General features: G+C 40.8%; 1 protein-coding gene across 8 annotated transcripts in view; it reads left to right on the forward strand.

Moving 5' to 3' along the window:
- The window catches only part of SEMA4D (semaphorin 4D), a 173,643-nt gene that overhangs the window by 106,380 nt on the left and 48,035 nt on the right, over positions 1-19,228 (forward strand). For 7 of the 8 annotated variants that reach the window (XR_006281458.1, XM_038403519.2, XM_043514749.1 and 4 more), the window contains 2 exons: positions 9,989-10,382; positions 17,519-17,664. Coding sequence is in view for 7 of the 8 variants with exons in the window: in XM_038403519.2 (XP_038259447.1) it covers positions 10,289-10,382; positions 17,519-17,664 (240 nt within the window). In the remaining variant the exon portion in view is untranslated. Of the gene's footprint in view, positions 1-7,999; positions 8,237-9,988; positions 10,383-17,518; positions 17,665-19,228 lie in introns of those variants that run through there. The other variant, XM_043514746.1, reaches the window with a different exon arrangement.

Below are 19,228 nucleotides of genomic sequence, written 5' to 3' on the forward strand. Positions count from 1 at the left end.
CCGTACTTAAATAACTTACCAAAATAAATAATTTTTCAGTATGGGCTTTGAAATCTTAGCTGATATAGAAGAATATAATTTAATATTTCAACAGGTTGAAAATATAAAACAGTCTCTATGGAACTCCTGCATCTTGTGGTTTTAAGGCTTTTGTGAAAGTTTTAGGACAGATGGTAGATCCTGAGGGATGCCTGGATTTGTTTGAATCTGTGGAATTGATGGGAATGTCAATTTGATATTCAAATCCCAGTGTGCTAATGTGTGTAACTGTGTCATAGCTTTCAGAGTAGCAGCCGTGTTAGTCTGTATTCGCAAAAAGAAAAGGAGTACTTGTAGCACCTTAGAGACTTAACAAATTTATTAGAGCATAAGCTTTCGTGAGCTACAGCTCACTTCATCGAGCTGTAGCTCACGGAAGCTTATGCTCTAATAAATTTGTTAGTCTCTAAGGTGCCACAAGTACTCCTTTTCTTTTTGTGTCATAGCTATTGGAAAACTATGAATAGCATTTTATTTGTATGGTATTACTACAGATGTCTCCTGGACAGGCAGGGAGCCAGTAGAAATGGGGTTAAACAAGAAAAGTCCATGAAAGCTCCTGTGGAATTAATCCTCACCACTGCTCCATTGCGTTCAGAATACTGCTCTAAATTGATTGGCTTCAATTTAAAATATTATTACGTTATTAGTGAGATTTTTTTCACCCTTACCTCAATAATGTGCTTCTATGAAATCATATAATTAAACAATCTGCTATATTCAGTTGTCTTCAAAAGCTACAATACTTACGTACTCCATTCTGGCTGACTGAGAGAAGATTTCCTAGCAGCTAATGCCGGGCTGGAGGAGATGCTCACTTTGAGGCCCTTAACCTCACTGGCCAACAACTACCTAGGTATGCCCAATGTGAAGGTCAGTGGTGCAAATGTAGAAGATATAAAAATGTAAAGGAAAAACTAATCATCTTCTTATGGGCTAGAGTGATCCTTTAGGGTCAGCCTAGAGTATATGGGAATTGTGGCTCCCCTCCATCTATGGTGATGGTAGTAGGGGCCGAAGTAAATAACTGAAGCCCTGAAAAAGGTGCCTACCACCTCTGGAAGGTTTCTTCAACAAATAAATTAAGTCTTGTTTAAAATTTGATGGAACATTTCCAGATTCATTACATTCATTACTGATTTACCATAGCTGTAGCTGGCAAACATTCCCCATAGCAGCTAAGTAGAGTTGGATTTGAAGCACATGTTATTGGCCTCAAATCCTGTATCATGTCAACAATATTTGATACAGTTACCTGAGGAAAAAATATTCCCTATCCCTGAGGAACACATTAAATAAACTCTGGACACAGGAGATTTGTCAGAGGGTTGATTTAATAAGCAGAATTGAATTTAATAACTGCCAGAATTGAATGCTACTTCAAAATTATTATTTATTTATAGTGTGCCACAGTTATTATGCATTGTGTTTTACAGACAAGGGATAGATACCTACCCCAGAATGAGCTTAAAGCCTAATGCTCTGTGTACTCTATTACATTGCAAAAATAACCATGTTCATAGATTGTGTTGTAACATGTTTCTGACTCATGTTTCATGTCTGATTCTCACCTGTAAGAACAGGGGCAGGATGCTCGTGAAATACTCAAAGCCATGTTAGGGAATTGGGTTTTAGACTAGGAATCTTCCAGGATTAAAATGCAGTTCTCTAAGATTGTGACATGGCTTTATTTTTGTTCACATAGGAAGTCCATCATGCTTTAAATATTTTAAATGATGTAGACAGGTCCTACGTTAGCCATAACAAAGAGAGAGAACTTCAGATGAATGGATAAGAGAGAGGTGGATTTACATAGAACAAAGTTGTGGAAATTATTTATGGCCTAGCAAGTCCATCACAGAAATCCCTATTTTTTTCTAAAGTTTACAAAGATTGTTAGGTTTAGTTTTTGTTCTTTGTCTGTTCTTCAATTTAATATGGAATAGAGTCAGTAGCATTTACTAACAAGTCATTATCTAATCATCCTAGGCTCCCTGTTTGTTATATTTTACATTTGGGAATAAATAGGATTTTTAACTAGCCTTTTAAAAGATATGCTTCATTTGATTATGGTGTAGAGAATGTCTTTACATCTCACTATTTGTGACCTGCCAGTTTCAACAATCTGTAGAATAATTTCATTCTGAAGGATGTTATATTAACCAACAATCCCAGTATTATGTAGTGAGCTGTAGCTCACGAAAGCTTATACTCTAATAAATTTGTTAGTCTCTAAGGTGCCACAAGTACTCCTTTTCTTTTTGAGTATTATGTAGAGAAGCCAGTCACTTATGAACATTTTAAATAAGCATTCCTTTCTTATATGTTTCTCCCTTGCAGACACTGAAAGTTACCTAGCATTATCGGCTGCCACCAGCTGTACGTTAGGGTGGCACATACTAATTTCTCTGGACATAAAAATTATTGGTGCTCCCCCTGAACTACAGCATAATAATTAAGTCAAATATATTTTTAAATAAAAAAAGGAACAAATGTTCCATATTCATCTGCCTGACTTCCAAATATCTGTACCGGGAGTTTGGAGAACCCCAAACTCCCATCACAAAGTTTGGGACCTTCTGATTAGCTTTGTAGAGTGTTGGATTTTCTTGTTTTGTTAAACTGTACCTTGGTTGTTGCATACAAATTCTACCTCTTCTGATAATGCCGCCCTTTGGTTTCTAGCTTCTTTTCCCATTTCACTGCCAAATAGAGATTTTTTGCCTTCCTTCCCTCTTTTATTTCTATTTATGCAAAAATGTAATATAATCTTTGAATAAAAATAAAGAAGATGTGCTTCCATGAGGCCCAGGATTACAAGCTTCCTTCGTATTTTCTTAATCAAAAATCATGAGGCCCATTGTTTTAACAGATGCTACCTAGTAGCATTTCACTCATTTACTATGACCATACTAGTATTTTTCCTTAACAGTTCCCACTGTTGCATTACTCAGTGCTGCAATTCCATCAAGAGGCATTATTCTGGGCGGGCTGACTGGCTGTGTTTAAATAGTCATGTTGTGTATAGAAGGTCTAGATGAGCGTTTAACACACTGGTACCTTGTTTGCACCAGCGCTCCCACTGTTGATCCCACTACTGGTGAGAAATATTAAGATAAATGCTAGAGTAAACAAACCTTGGGTAGTTTTGCAACAAGACTGTTGCCAGGCCCTCCTTGCTTTATATATGACAGTAAATCATAATGTTTTGGGATTGCACAGATAGCATAGAAGGTTCTGGACTTTATAATATTGAATCTTTTAAAATAATCTGAGAATAGTCTGCATCATGTATCTCTTAGAATTGTTGTAGGGTGTCTATTTTATAGGCAATGCAGGTATAGTTTAAGCTTGTTAGAAAATTTAACTAATAAGATCCTGTTTATGACTGCTTTTAACTTTTACTAAATTTCTACTGTTTGAAGTTAAATTTCCCATGTGGGTTTCTGCATCAGGCTGAACTTGTTTGGAAAATTTCAGCTAAAAATACTTCTGTTTCTGATAATGCAGGTAGGGGAAAAAATACATTGTTTTTCCCATGTTAAAAAACAATACAATAAAATAAAATTCTTACAGTGGTTTCTTTGAAAAGTTCTACTGCCCCCATGCCGTTGTGTCAAGGATGTGCCTTATGTCATCCATATGAAAATCCACCCAAATTTGGACAAGTTATATGCTTCTGAAAAAAAAATCACAGTTTAGACGTGTTCAATAGAGTCTTGTTAGAGTTTGGTAACTAAATGCTCCGAAGAGCTGGCTACCCTGAGTATGCTCCACTCCCTCACAGTTCATAGTGGTCAGACTGGAGATGCACAATTCCCATAGAGCGGTGGTGCAAGTAGAATTCATTTCTTACTGGTACGCTGCACCAGCTAAAGCGGGGTGGGGGGAGGGCATGTGACCTTCTCACGTGACCTCACCCCCAGCCTGGGGCCCCACGCTCTCTCCCCCCCCCCATGATCCATCCCATGCTCCCAGGGGAGGGGGGAAGGGAAGAGCGCTCCCAGTGGGTGGACACGGCAGCTGCTCTGTGGGCTGTAAAGAGAAGAGGAGGGCTTGCTCTCTGGAACAATAGCTGGCTCAAAGAGTCGCACCTGCTTTAGGAATTGCTAACAGAAGAGCTTCAAACCAGCTACCTCTGACAACAGAGAATATTTTTTTCAGACATGCTGGCAACAAGCCCCATGCGACAGCTCCTCTGGAGCGGTTGTATTGCCCCCAGCCCTTCCATGCAGCTGTGTCTGCTGAATCCTGTCCGGGGTCTTTACAGCATCCCCGCTGGAGGACAGGGCTGGGGGCTGTACAGTCACACCGGAGGAGCTGCTGGTGTGGGGTTCTGCTCCTTTCACCGCCGCAGTTCCCAGGAACTGCAGTGGGGAAAGGAGCAGAACATGGGATCACTGGGCGGTCCCACGCCAGCAGCTCCTCCAGCACAGCTGTATCGCTCCCAGCCCAGCCGTGTCCTCCAGTGGGGCTGCTGTACAGACCCCAGACAGGAGACGCAGGCGTGCAGCTGCGTGGAAGAGCTGGAGCGGTACCGCCATGCCGGAGGAACTGCTGGCGTGGGGCCGCACGGCAGCCCCATGTTCTGCTCTTCCTGTGTCTTTCTGGTACGCCATACTGGCTATAAATAGCTTACTGGGATGTCAGACCAGATCGCCCACTGCCATGGAGCTACTGCACATACTGCAGCCCAGGGGACTGAGCCGGTGCTGAGCAAGACTTTCCAGGCAACCGCTTCTCCCAGCTGCCAGGGCAACTGTATCACCAGGCACAGGAGCCGAAAGGATGAAAACTGTTTCCCCTGTGTTCTCAGTGCCCGCTCTCCTGATGCCCAGATAGCATGCAAGAGATTAAAAACATTCTGACCTGAATGTAGAAGGATGAGCAGTGGAAAGGGAGAGAGGGAAGAGTTGAAGGGGGGGAAAGAAGGGGGCAGGGTAGTAGATGTGGAGAAGGGCAGGAGCCATAGAGGGGGGCAGATAGGAACACCAGGGGAACATGGCAGGAACTGGGCAAGAGCTGGGAGGGAGAATAGGAAAGTGGGGTGGAATGGGGCAGAAGGAAAGGGAAAGCAGCATTAGCCAGGGAGATAGGCGCATAAAGAGACAGGGAAAGGCTCGTGGGGACGGAGGCAGAAGTGTCTATAACCACACAGCCTCAACAGTCACTGGCTGCTCCATTAGTTCAAATGGTAGAAGACTGTGCTGTGGATCTAAAGACCCCAGCTTTGCCGATGACCCGTGTGGGGGGTTGTTATGGTTCCATATGATGAAAATCTTGATTTTTATTTTTTTTTAATCTAGGGGATATATAAAATATATGGAGAAACTACATTAAAAGAGCATTAAGGTTGCAAGGGACTCAAAAGTTAGGAAATTCCAGACCCTCCCCCTTGTGCATGATCACATGCTGTTTCCTCCAGTTGAATGCACATTAAAGTTACACAGCCAACTGTAATTTGAGCATTTCCTAGCTTTCAAGTGTTTGACTTTGGAACCTACATATTCTTTTAATGTAGTTTTTTGTTTATTCTGTATATAGTGAATTTAGTGTTGGTAAGGGGTGCTGGACTGGCAGCTCTGCAAGTTGAAATCCTCTTCATTTACTAAAACGATTTCCTCACATTGGTCTGCCTGGGGGTCTCCATCCTGACCACCTTGAGCGATAAGAGGGTAGTTTTTCTTTCAGGCCCATTTCATTGTTGGTCTCTCTGTTAAGTCTGCCAACAATAGTGCCTGTTGCCGTGCAAGTTTTTTGGTAGGGACATGTCTCCGGCAGAAAATGGCCCGAGAGACTAAATCGTTTCGTACAGTCCACCAAGCATACTAACATTCAGGCTATACTAACCTGTGGCAAGTTCAAGCTGGTGACATAGAGGTGAATGTGTCTTTGTCTCTCTATAACAGTATTTTAAGCCATCTAGCTCCCCATTTTTGTATTTTAGACTTTACTGTTTTACTCTCCATTGTTTGTAATAACATTGTTTATGTAATAAAACATGTATGTAATAAAATTTTCAAACCATGGAGGCTTTGTCTACCAATTTCATACGCCCTCTTGAGTAGGTGTTTTACTTTACTATTTTCCCTTTGCTGCATCAGAAATTGACATCTCTTATTTCTCTGTCTGTGCACTAACATTATTGATGAACACAGGGACATTCACAGCTCTAAAATTCCAGCTGTGCCCTGGCAAACTGCCATGTGCTCTGTTAATTGTTTCTTCCTTGTATAAAGGTGGTATTTCAGTCAACTGTTGATATAGAGCATTATGGAGAGATCATATAGGCAATGTGCCCTTTGTATAGTGATTAATTGCAGCCAAATGATGACTGAAAACATTCTTGGCAGCAGAGTATATGTTTTAACATCATGTATTATTATTTTAAATACATCTGCCACTGAAAACTTATAGATGTGTTACAGAACATAGAAACATTCATTGCCCTGAAGAACATAGCTTAAATATTTAAAGTTGATAGTACACTTTAAGGTTTCAAGGTTGCTTTATGTATTCTTTCTGATATTTACTTGTTTTTGGACAAATTATGGCTCATTTTTGGGATTAAATCTCTTCACAATTACCTAACTTTCAGGAGTGCTGAGCACTCATCAATCTTATTGAAGTCAATGAGAGTTGCAGTAGCTCAGCAGTTTTGAAAATCAGGCCACTGGTTTTGTATATTCTGTGTTGTTTTCTTTCTCACTTGAATTACGTCAAAGCAGTCTCGTACTGAAACCTTGCACACTCAGGATAAGTTCCCTGCAAGTATGAATGAACTAGCCCCTACAAACAATTTTCAAGACTGCAAAAATGGTAAATCCTAGGCATTTTCTGTGTATATTGTATATAAATATATACTGTGATTTTTGCTGTGGTGGATTTGGCCAGATCCTGTCACCCTCCTGCTTTCACTGAAACTAATGGGGGATGAGCATACACACCACCTTTAGGATTGTGTCCCTCAGTACAGCATATTTTGTACCAAACTACCTGTATATATTTTTAATTGTGTCACAAGTTGGCCCTAAACAGACTATGTCCTGTAAGTCAAATTTAATTTTTTTTATAGATTGGTTCATTTGCAGATCAACACAGGGAATATAAAATGTCATATTTCTGCCGGGCATCCAGAAGGCTTTTCAGTTAACATAGAAAAATGAGCACTTAATGAGCCAACCAGACAATTTTTATTCTTCCTCAGTTTGAGAAGATAATGTAGTTTGTTTGTTCCAGACTTTCCTTGTCATTTTTCATCATCTAAGAAAGGTGAGAGAGCCCAAGACAGTAACCATGGCAACTAGTAAGCATCAGTACTTTTCCATCATGGGGCCATAGGATTAAAATAATTCTATTTTGGGACTCATAAGCTTACAGGACACTAACAGTATCACTCTGGAGATCTCTTTCATATTATAGGAGGGTTAATAGGTCATTGTATTTTCAGCTGCTTATTAAATAAATGGTAGAGAGAAATGATTACCCACTATGCTCCTGTGATATTGGGGCTATGTAATTATAAAAAAAAGAGCAAGAAAGAAGGAGAGAGGAAAACCGATTAATGTGGACTGGGGACCTACCAAGTCTCTTCAGTAAGCTAAGTGATAAAATAGAAGAAGAAATTAACATTCAACTGGAAGGGGAGCCAAAAGAAACTAAAATGTTTTGCCATTTTACAAAAATATTTGTTATGGTTTTTACACTTCTACTAAATTACATGAAATAAAAATACTAAACTGGTTCCTACTCAGTGTAGCAATGCCCTAAAACAGTTCTACTGCAGCACATTGTATCCACCTCCTGTGACTAGATCACTGCAAAGGAATCACCATGAGTGGAATGGATATTACATAGGCAAGTCTGGAAGAAGAAGAAATGGTTACTTACCTTACCATAACTGTAATTCTTCAAGATGTGTGCTCCATATGTATATATTCCCTGACTTGCCCCCCATCCCTCCTGTTACAGAGTCTGATAACATCCAGACTTTGTGGGGTAAAGGAACTGAGAGATGGTTGAGGTAGCCCTGCCCTTTGTGTGCTCAGCTGGAGGCACAAGGACACTCAGGGCTCAGGCACAGCTACAATAGCTACTGCTGACCAAAAGAATCAGTCTCCGGTACATAGCGTGTACACACACCAAATGTGGAATATACATATGGGAAATCAACCTGAAAACCTGCAGTTCCTGTAGGGTAAGTAATTAAACATGTAAGATTCCAAGGATGGGAGGCAGAGGGGGAGTATATAATTTATTAGAAACACAGCTAGTGCTGTATTTTAACAAAGTTATCTCATTGATATCCTGTGAAGTCTGAACTGCAGACTTACTCGTTTGTTTGCCAGAATGAATGACATCACAACCACTGTGCCATAAACACAGGGAATGAATATACAGGTTTAAAATGGAAAGGATTTTTTCAAATCTTTGTTCCGGTTGCAATGTAATTTGCTGTGTCAGGGAAATGAGAAGATTTGTAGCTAGGATTTTCTCAGGATTTTTTTGGTGGTGGTAAATGCTAACTACATTTCGTTTTGTTCCTCTTCTGGAATCTAACTAATGTTTGAAGGGGGATATAAAAACAAAATCAGAAAAACCTTTGCAAATCGCCTTTAAAATGTTTGGTGTATTAAGTACTATTGTGCTAGAAAGATGGTCTCTTAAGGGCATGCTGGCCTGTTTGTTAGATTCCAAATATTAATAATACCCTAAAATTGTTGCTGACAAGCCTTCATTGACCACAAGGACTTAACAGACCCAAGAGCTGATCACAGTGGGGCAGAGGGCAAAGATAAACCCTGACCTGGGGCCAGCCTTGCTGGACTGCTATAAATAAATCAGACCTTTACAGCAAACTCAGAGACTGAATGTTAGTGGAAGACCCCCAGACCGGAGATCCTGGAAAGTACGGTTCCAAAGCAGGAAAAGAACTGTTGGAGAAGAGCCTCTGAAACCACTCAAGTGTGATCCCAGAGAAAGGCCCAGCCTATTACACTTACTCACATTGACTTCTGTGAAACCGCTTGTGCCATAAAGTACTATGATACCCTTACATGAGTGAGGATATGAGAATTTAGCCCTGTGTTTATGTCTTGGATCCACACATCTCTGATGACTGATTTGGAGTATTTGAGTAGGAAGTAGACTGACCATAAAAAAAAAAATTAAGGTTGTTGAAAGAGCAAAAACATTTCATTTTGGGCAAATAATGGATTTTTTTGGTTTGTTGAGAACTCTGGAAAAAATGGGGAAAACAAATTTTCCTCATACTGAAAACAAATTTTTTCAAAATTTTTGGTGAATTAAAAAGTCTACATTCTTTGTGTGTTGGGTCAAACAAAAATATTTCATTTCAAATTAAAGTATTTTCAATTATTTTAATTTTTTAAAAATAAAATTGAAGGAAATTTTTTAAAAAAGTTTTCAAACTGAAAAACATTGAAACAAAATGGTTTGACTTTTTTGGGAATGTTTTCTTTCAACACAATTTGGTGAAACATTTTCCCCAGCTCTAGTCTCAACATGATTCCAGAAGAGATCATGTTGAAATATAAATTTGCTAAACTCACCATTGTATTTATTTTTTTATATTTCAGAAAAGCAGGTTGGTTTTTTTTTTTTAAAGAAAAAAACAGTTTAAAGGCAGGAAAAGATGTAAATCAGAGTAGACTTTCATCTCTACATAAATGGCAGTACTATATGCCTCAAAATATGAATTATAATATGGGTAGTAGATAGAAATTACTGTTGTCAATGGTTGCCTGTGGTTATTATATAAAGTATAATTTTATAATCATGCAATTTGTGAAAATTACTCTTTTTATAAACTGCATAGTGCTATTGAAGTACTTGCCAAAAATACTATGTGTCTGTAAATCATTGATCTTTTTGAAAACTCAACCCACTTCTTTCCCTTTTCTTTTTCCACGCTCTTTCCCCTATGCAGTTTCATTTACTACTAAGATGAAATGGAAGAATGTCCTCAAGAGGCAGAATAATTGCTGAGAAACACTGTGGAAAGTGTGAACAATCTCTGTATTCTGCGTCCTGGAAAATGTTTATTACCTTGAAGAAGTAATCTATTGGATGCATAGGCTTGGGAACATCTTTCCAACCCGTTTATTGCAATGTTAAGTTCGGCAATGTCTACCCTGTAACATTCTATTTGGAACTGGAGATTTCCTTGCAAAAGGAACATTAGGTGTTGCAGTTATCCTCCAACTTCCGTAGAGCGAGGTCTCTTATCATGGCTCTCTCTAGTTTGTATGCAGCTTTGGGTTTATTGTTTGGAGCAGCAGCAGCATTTGGTCCAGTACCAAGGATCACTTGGGAACATAGAGGTAAGAACAATGACTTAAGTAGTGAAATGGAGTGTGGGTGTTCTATGTAATTTCTTTAAACACTTTGTAACAGAAAACTATTGATGTGATATGGGCCCTGCCAGTCTCTTTGTTAACTCCTCAACCCCCAATTTAACAGAGACTTTGCTTAGCTGTTGCTATTATGAAACTTGAATGAATGATCAAGGCTAAAATTTTCAAAAGTAACTAGTGATTCTGGGGCCTGATTTTCAGAAAGAGCTAATGTGTGAACACCAGGCCCCTTGCATTTGTTCCATTTTTCAGCACCCTAAATAGAAACCTAGAGTCACTAGTCACTTTTGAAAAGCATGGACTAGACTTCCACTACGAGGAAAAAGAACGATATAAAAATGTTCATTTAATTGACTGTTTCTGTGCTGTGAAAACTATGCCAAAGCTTCTTGTTTTGCTTCTTGATATGAAAAAAAATTAAAAATTACTAGGATGTCTCATCATATGGTACATAAGGTGACACCTGCATGTATTTCTTTTATCAAGCATCATTACAGCAATAGAAAGTTCTGGAAAGTCAGAGTCAGGGGAAAATGTGTACATTTGTCTTAGAGCAATTAATAAGTAACCTATTAATTCAGATTTTGTTTGCTGAAAAAAAATCTATAATATATTACTAGTATGGAATTTTTTGTTCAATCTATTGTCATTTCTCTCTCATGTGATTTACTGAGTTAGGAAAAAGTGCCTGCCGCCTTTCAAGAAAGAGTAAATCCTTATCTGTCAAGTGTCATAGCTAAGGCTACGATTTTTTTCAAGAAGTTTGCAGAAGTCACAGGATCCCTGACTTCCAGTGACCTCCATGAATTCAGCCCTGTTGTCCGGGAGCTGCAGGGTCCTCCCACCACCCGCGGTGGCAGGAGGATCCCGCAGCTCCCCATGGCTGCGGGTGCCGGGGGCCCCCAGAGTTCCAAGCTGCTGAGGGTGCCAGGGATCCTTCAAAGCTTCTGGCCGCTGCAGGTGGCGGGGGTACCCCAGAGCTCTGAGCCAGAGGACCATGGCAGTGTTCCCTCTAATTTTTTTTCCATTCATGTGCGGAATAAATTTTGAAATGTGCACCGAGGTATGTGCCTATGTTTGCCACCAGTAGAAACAAAAAACCTAGATATAATATATATTTTTAAAAAGTTACCATAGGGATAATTACTCCAGCCAGGACAGATTAGGCATTTTAGAACTCATGACTCAAATAATTAAATTTAAGTGTAAGAGAAATAAAAATTATGGACTGCATAGACCAGTACACTTTGAAAGAATAAAATTTCAGAGAGTATGTGCATTATAGGAAGTACCAAGAGCTAACTACAACAATAATACAAGTATGTGTTGGGAGGTGAGTGTGAAAGAGACAGAGACTCTGTGTGTGTGTGTGTGTGTGTGTGTGTGTGTGTGTGTGTGTGTGTGTGTGTGTGTGTGTGTGTGTGTGTGTGAGAGAGAGAGAGAGAGAGAGAGACACGCACAGACTGTGTGTGTGCTGGCTGCTGGAGAAAGTCGTGCGCTGTCTCTTTAAGACACTCACGGAAAGCTCCCCTGCTCTGTCTGGAGTCCTGTTGTCTCCCCTTCCCCGCTCTGTGGAAATGGGGTACATGGCGGGGGGGGGGGGGAGCAAGCATGTGTGAGTGAGACAGAGAGACTGTGTGAGCTGGTTGCTGGGGAAATCTCAGAAACGGTGCACTCAGACACTCACCATTCAGACCGCAGCAGCTCCGAGTCCTCCTGAGCCAGGCTGTCCCCTCTGCCCTGCCCTGCTCTGTGGAGATGGGGTACAGGGGCGGGGGGGAGGGGGACACCCTGACATCAGCACCCCCCCTTTCCCTCCCTGCACAGCCAGCAGGGTCCCAGGAGCAACTGCAGGACAGAGCAATATGGTGGGGAGGGGCACCTGAGCAAATGCTGTTGGCTGTGGATGGCACTTAAATCTCTCCTGCACGCTGCCCAAGCGCACAGCTTACAGGGAACACAGGACTCTGGAGCGATGAGCCCCTACCAGCCCCGGCAGCTGCCCAACCTTTGCAGGTAGTATGAGGATCCCGCAGCTAGGCTCCCCATTTTGTCAGGGGTATTTTTAATAAAAGTCAGGGTCAGGTTACGGGCTTCCATGATTTTTTCTTTATTGCCCGTGACCTGTCCGTGACTTTTACTAAAAATATCTGAGACAAAATCTTAGCTTTAATCATAGCTGTTTGTTTTGCTACATAGGAAAAACTGAGTTTAGGGGGATCTTGGAACTTTTGTGGCTAGTGGAGTCACTGAAGGTCTTTGTACATTTCCCTAGCCATGCTGAATCCTTTTGCAGGATTGACAGAGAAAAGAGACTAGCATGTCTCATGATGGACAAACAATAAGGAGAAATTGTCCACAACTGAGAGGTAGTCAGAAGCCCAAGGTTTCATTGGCTACTTAGCATAAAATAAAATCTGGACAAAAGTTTAAAACAGAATTATTTACATTCCTGCTAATTCACAATCATGTCCAATAACTCTGTTTAGATCTAAATCACATCCTGTCAGAGAGATGTGCAGCAAAATTTTTCAGAGAAGACTTAGCAATACTATTTTGGTGGGTGGATGGAATTGTGAAATCAGTTCCTTAATAAGCAGTTCATGCCTTTTTAAAACTCTGGAACACAGCTGTTGTACTTGCACAATAACTATTTTCGTATTTTTTTTTTTTTACTTACACTTACATTAAATAGTAGAGCTTTAAGCGGAGTGTGAATACAAGACAAAGTCCCATTGATTGCAATAGGATTTGAAATAATACCATAGCGGACATGATGTTTTGTGAGTAGAAGTACTTTGTCAGTGCAGTCATCTTACCATTCAGAACTTTTTAGCAACTCTTGGTGTGTGTCAATGTATAGTATTGTGTACTTTGCGTAGCCATTTCATTTACAGTTGCAATTGGTCCCAATCAGTCCCAAAGCCACTGAGATCAGTTCATTGTTAATTGAAGCCCTGTTCTTCCCTTTGTATTTCTCTTATGTTACTGTTGATGAAAAAGAAATGTAGAAAGTTAAATTACTATTAAGGGGAGAACTTTGTAGGGATGTGGGGTAAGGGGGACTTTGCATGTGCCTAGATATGCAACCCCTTTTGTTGCTTGAAGCTAAAACACAATCCATCTTCTTCACTGAGTCGTTTTTTCCCCCATGGCCACTATCACACCTAGTACTCATAACCATTCTGATTTCCATTAGCATAAATGGAACAAATATGGGGTGAAAAAGTAAACCCATGGAATTCTACATGCTCTGTATAGCCCAGGACTTGAATAATTTTTGGAACACGGATTATAAGGCAATAAAATATGTTGAGCTACTGTATGTAATGTCTGTGATGTTTCTTTCTAGATACCATAAAGGTTGTTTTTACTGGGCAAGGAGGAAATCCTGAGTGAAGGATACCGTTGAGTCCTTGACTCCTCCTGACTCCGCAACTGATATGAGAGGCTTGCAGTGTGTAGCGAAGCAAGCTTATGGCCAGTGTGAAGAAATAGCCTTAAGCACAGATGTCAGATACAAATGAGTTTATTGTAGGAAAATATAAATGGATATTAGGACCACAATAAAATACTGGCATAAGGCCATGAAAATATTTCCCATGTTTATGGGCATAAAGAGCCAGAAAACATGGGTATATAAGATTTATTATCTTGGAGAAAAAATGATGTATGAAAGGTTTGGGCATCTTGGAATTCCCATATAACGGTGACTACAGTTAACAGCAGTAGTTTCTCTTGGTTTGATTTAGCGCTGATCTATACCCCTGCCCTTGAACACGACTGCTCCTTTGTTTTCTATCCAGCACCACAATGTCTTGTTCTCCATTAGGCACATACAACTTTTAATGTTACATGTCAGTCTCAGGCATGTTGTATGGAGATATGTTCTTTCATTCATATTTCACTAAGAAGGGGGAATTTTAGCATATTGTGAGGGGGGCCCTGGGACATTCTTTGGAAAAATATTTGAAATATCAGATGCAGTTTCCTGCATTATGAAAGACTCTTTAAAGACAATAGAGAAAACAAATTTTATACAAAAATATGTACAGGTCCATACCTAGTATTAATCTGGAATTTTCTGCTACATTGCTAAATTAGGGTGTATTTAAATACAAACATGCACCAAAATCATAGGGCCCCAGCCAAACTATGCATATTTCCAATTGAACTCCCAATTTAAATTCATACAACAGGTACACATTAACATGTTGCCTGCAGTTTTTTCTAATAGGGTGAGGGATTTTCAATTAGTTCTCTTGGCAAAGATTTATGTAGTAGTGTAACTTGTGAGGCCCTCACCGCTGCGACACCTCCTGCGGGTTGCTTTGGGAATTAGCAATGTCCTAGCCATGGAGCGCCCTCTGTGGGTGGTGTCCCACCCATTGCCTGCTTAGATGTGCTGTCTGGAACCCGCGTTACTCCCTGGCTTGCGGCATCCTCTTCTGGACACAGCCCTCTGGCCATGCCCCTGCTCTATTCTCTCCCTCCCCCCCAGCACCTTCCGGGGATATCAGCAGTCCTCAGTCTGCACCTGCCTTCGTGGCCTCCTGCCTCCCCAAAGTCTAGTCCCTTGCCTCAGGGACAAGGCACAGTACATCGGTCATGCTCCTCCATGGTAAGGTATGGTGTAAAGGGAGAGGGGAGGACCCAGGCCCACCCTCTACTCTGGGTCCTGACCCAGGGACCCTCTAGCAGCAGCATCCCACTGCCTTCCTTCAATCTCCTATTCTCCCTGTGTATCCTGGGCCACTTCCTCTTGGCCCTTTCACTTTCTTGGCCCTTTTCATCAGGAGCTGCCACCTGGCAGGTAACAGTCCTTCTCCCTGCTTGTCCGGAAGAGACTGCTGTCTCCTCTGCTTTGCAGCCTTTATATAGGGCCCAGCCTGGCCGACTTTCTGCTCTTCTCTGCACAGGCTCCCTTCAGCCTGCTTTAACCCCTCCTCTGCCAAAGTGGGGCAACTGCCCCACTACTAGTAGGGAATATAGCGACTTTCTCTGTTTCAAATACACATGCAACGAGAGTGAAAATGAGGAAGATTGGGGAATAGCAGGAAGGAGAAAAGAGCTGATAATGAAGATAGGGTGTGGTATGAAGCAGTGGTGGGCAACCTGTGGCCACTGGGAGCTGCGAGGGGTCATGCCTGCGGACGGTCAATGTCAGCAAAATGTTTCGCGGCCCACAATCAGATTACTCTGATGGGCCAAAGGTTGCCCACTACTGGTTTAAAGGGTAGAGAAGAAAAAGGAACAAAAGGGTAGACAGAATGAGGGAAAGAATTGATAGAGGGAAAGGAAATGAGAGTGAGAAATTTAATTCATAGGCATTAAACATGAGCTTGGCTGGTCATTAGTTCTTTGCGCAGAGAAAATTTCTTCTTTGTGCTAAGGTCCACAGAGGAACCGGTTTTCCCATCTCATGAATATTTTTGAGAATTTGAATTTTTGTTTTCCATCTTGCATTGGGACAAAAAGTAAAAATCTTGAAAATATTCACAAATGAAAAACTGTTGTGTGCCCCCCCCCCACCAATTTAGGTGATCAAAAATGTTTCAATAATTTTGAAAAGTTTCATTTTGATTTTGACTTTTTGATCTAATTAGCTTATATTGTGAAACCAAAAGTCATTTTGAACCAGAAAATGAGAATATTTTCATTGAGAAAATGTCAAAATAAAATGTTTTAACAATATGAAAACTGTTTTCTCTATGCTTTTTCGAGTTGGGAAATTCATCTAATCCGATCCAGTTTCACAGTTTTGGTTTTGATGCAAAAACAACTTGTCATAAAATTCCTAATTAGCTCTAGTCCACAAGTCCATTGGTACTTCAGCTGTTTGCACCTTTGGGGTGGGCCAGACCTGTCAGTCACTGGCAGTAGGGGAATGCCCTATCTGGATAAATTCATGGAGGTTAAGTCCATTAATGGCTATTAGCCCGGATGGGTAAGGAATGGTGTCCCTAGCCTCTGTTCGTCAGAGGGTGGAGATGGATGGCAGGAGAGAGATAACTTGATCATTACCTGTTCGGTTCACTCGGTCTGGGGCACCTGGCATTGGCCACTGTCGGTAGACAGGATACTCAACTGGATGGACCTTTGGTCTGACCCAGTATGGCCATTCTTTTGTTATGTCTCTGAAGTTTCCCCCAGTTTTTCCTGCTTCCCAAGCTGCTGGCAGCTCAACCAGGCCTCTTTGCAGCAGAGCTTTCTGAGAAAATTCCAGCTTTCTGACAAGTTTGCTCAATAATTTGTCTAATTTCTGCCAGCCCTCATTTCCCTTCGGAGGCATTTGTGACTGATTAGGAAAGCTGCAGGCCTCAGGAGGACAGCTAGAAAGCCCAAAGTAAAGGGAGTGGCCTCTGTCTTCTGTTTCCCCTCACTCCCTTATCAAGCGTTTTTTTGCAAAGGTTGGCCATTTTGAATTGCTCTTTGTACTCATCTTACTTTAGGATCAGAGAATGAGAGCCTAATCCATTTCACTTGCAGCACATAGTGCTGAGTGTAAAGCAGTTCCCTGCAAGAGCATGATACTATTCTCTGTGCTGATGGTGGCACTTGTGGATGCAAGTTTGGTGTATGGGGGTAAATGTACTTTGGTACCTACCCCTATCACGGTGCATCTTGGTTGGGCCGTCTAACACTTTGTTCAGTTTTGCACAGGGTTAGTTAAGAATGAAGCAGAAGGTTAAAGTTTAAGGCAGACCTCTAGAGTTTTAATGGCATTTTTTGTATACTGTTGTGTGCATGTGTATGTGTACACAATATGAAATAAAGATGCAACAAATGTGCAGTAGTTTGAAATCCCAGATGTAAATTAAATTGAGATCAGCAGCACAAATCCCAGATATTAATTTAAATTGAAATCCAGGAAAAAGCAATTGTATGTCAGTGCTGCAGCCCCAAACTCCTGACTAACTGAACCCACGATTTAACTACTCTTTTTGATGACCCCAATATTTTTATTATAATAGGGTTCTGTGTTCAGTTTTGCTGCTTTTAAGATGTTGTCAAAGTACTGCAGTATTAGATAGATAGATTAGAAAAAAAGTCCTTAGATGGTTTTCATTCTTTACACAGCACTGTTTGTTTTACTTTAACAGAAGTACAACTGGTCCATTTTCAGGAGCCAGAAGTGTTTAACTATTCAACTTTATTACTAAGTGATGACAAAGACGTTTTATATGTAGGAGCTAGAGAAGTGATCTTTGCATTAAATTCAGTGAATATTGCTGAAAAACATCATGAGGTAGGTATGCATTTTTAATTTCCTATTCACTTTTTAAAAAAAATTGCATCCCAGAATTTTTTGGGGTAGATTCGTTTTTGTAATGTTATAGATAGTAGGATATTTCATGTCGCTATAGTGTGTAGACTATAGTAAATATATTTGTGTTTATGTTGCACATATATATTCAGGAAGAAAAATTACAGGTAATTTTGTAATGTCATTGAAAAACATGAAAGGTGAGAAGGAAATAGGGAATTTTAAAACATTTTAGTAAAGATTCACTGAGGTATTTTATGTCTGGAACTGCTTTAAATACACTGGATTTTTTTTAAAAACTGAAAATGTATTTTTTATTCTTTAAAGGATTAATTTTCAGTTTGGCAAATAGGTGATTTCACCTTGTGATTCCCATGAGCATTAGTGGGAATTTGACAGTTTGCTCCATCCATGCACATTACTCTGAAAATTCACCCTGGAAGCACTAGTTACTGTGCTTTTTCTAATTCTAAACTCCTAAGTATTTTTTCATGTTACCTAGCAGTAAGAAATGTTAAACAGATTTTTGTATAAATGCCATTTTGGTGACATTTTTGTAGAAAACTTGTGCTTTGCCTCCTAAATTCTGAAATTTTGAGCTCTAATTTTGAATATTAAAAAGAAAAACAACAAGCCATCTTCAGCAACCATGAATGAGGTGTACAACGGCCTCCCTATTACAGTATCTTGGCTACTGTCAAGTAAAATAAATTTGAAAGTGGAGTTAGAGGCTTCTGTAGCCTTGCTGCCACCTTGATAAATCATTCAGTTATGAAGCTATGACTGGATGTGTAAGGTGCAGAGCTCCTTGCATGGTTCCAGTTCTAATGTGGAGCAGAATCAGGGGGAAAATAAATGTTTCGCTGCCCCTCCATGTGTTTAAAACTTTGTGAGGGTTTAGCTTAGGTTGGCCATCTTGATTTTAAATAGCCAGAGGATGAGATCCTCATCCCTGCTATGGTCCCTTTATGATGCATTAAGGGATGGAATGGCTTACAGGAGTCTGAAAAGCCTCGTATCTGGTGCTGACACTGTGGGAGACAGTTGCCAGATTGCCTTCCAAAGACCCTTTTTCAAGTCCTGGTGTAGGGGGCATGCTGGAGGCAGAAAGGGCTCGTCAGGAGCAGGACTACAACAAGCAACGCTGCAGAGATTCTAGGCAGCACTTTAGGCCATAGGACAGGCTGCCATAATTTTAACCGACCCCTAGCATTGTCTGAATTACCCTGAAGTGGGGCCTCTCCACACCCCATAACAGCCAAGGATTGGGATAGTGCAAAGGTGGCTTAAAGCCAACAGTCTCCTTCTGGGCTATAAGTTTTGCAATGTGTCTCTAAGGTTACATCTACACTGCACGCCTCTTGCAGTAGTGTTTATGGTATGTGTAGCTGAAAGTCGTAGTGAAAAGCACACTACGTCCATGCTGCAGTGTGTAGCTGCACATGTCAATGAAAGGCTGTGGCACGGGGGAAGCAGAGAGGAAAGACTCAGCAGCTGGGAGCTGCCAGAGCCTTTCCCCACTGACTTCCCTCTGCTGGAGCCTTTA

Source organism: Dermochelys coriacea, chromosome 5 (genome assembly GCF_009764565.3).
Source record: "Dermochelys coriacea isolate rDerCor1 chromosome 5, rDerCor1.pri.v4, whole genome shotgun sequence".
In the NCBI taxonomy this organism is placed as follows: domain Eukaryota; kingdom Metazoa; phylum Chordata; order Testudines; family Dermochelyidae; genus Dermochelys; species Dermochelys coriacea.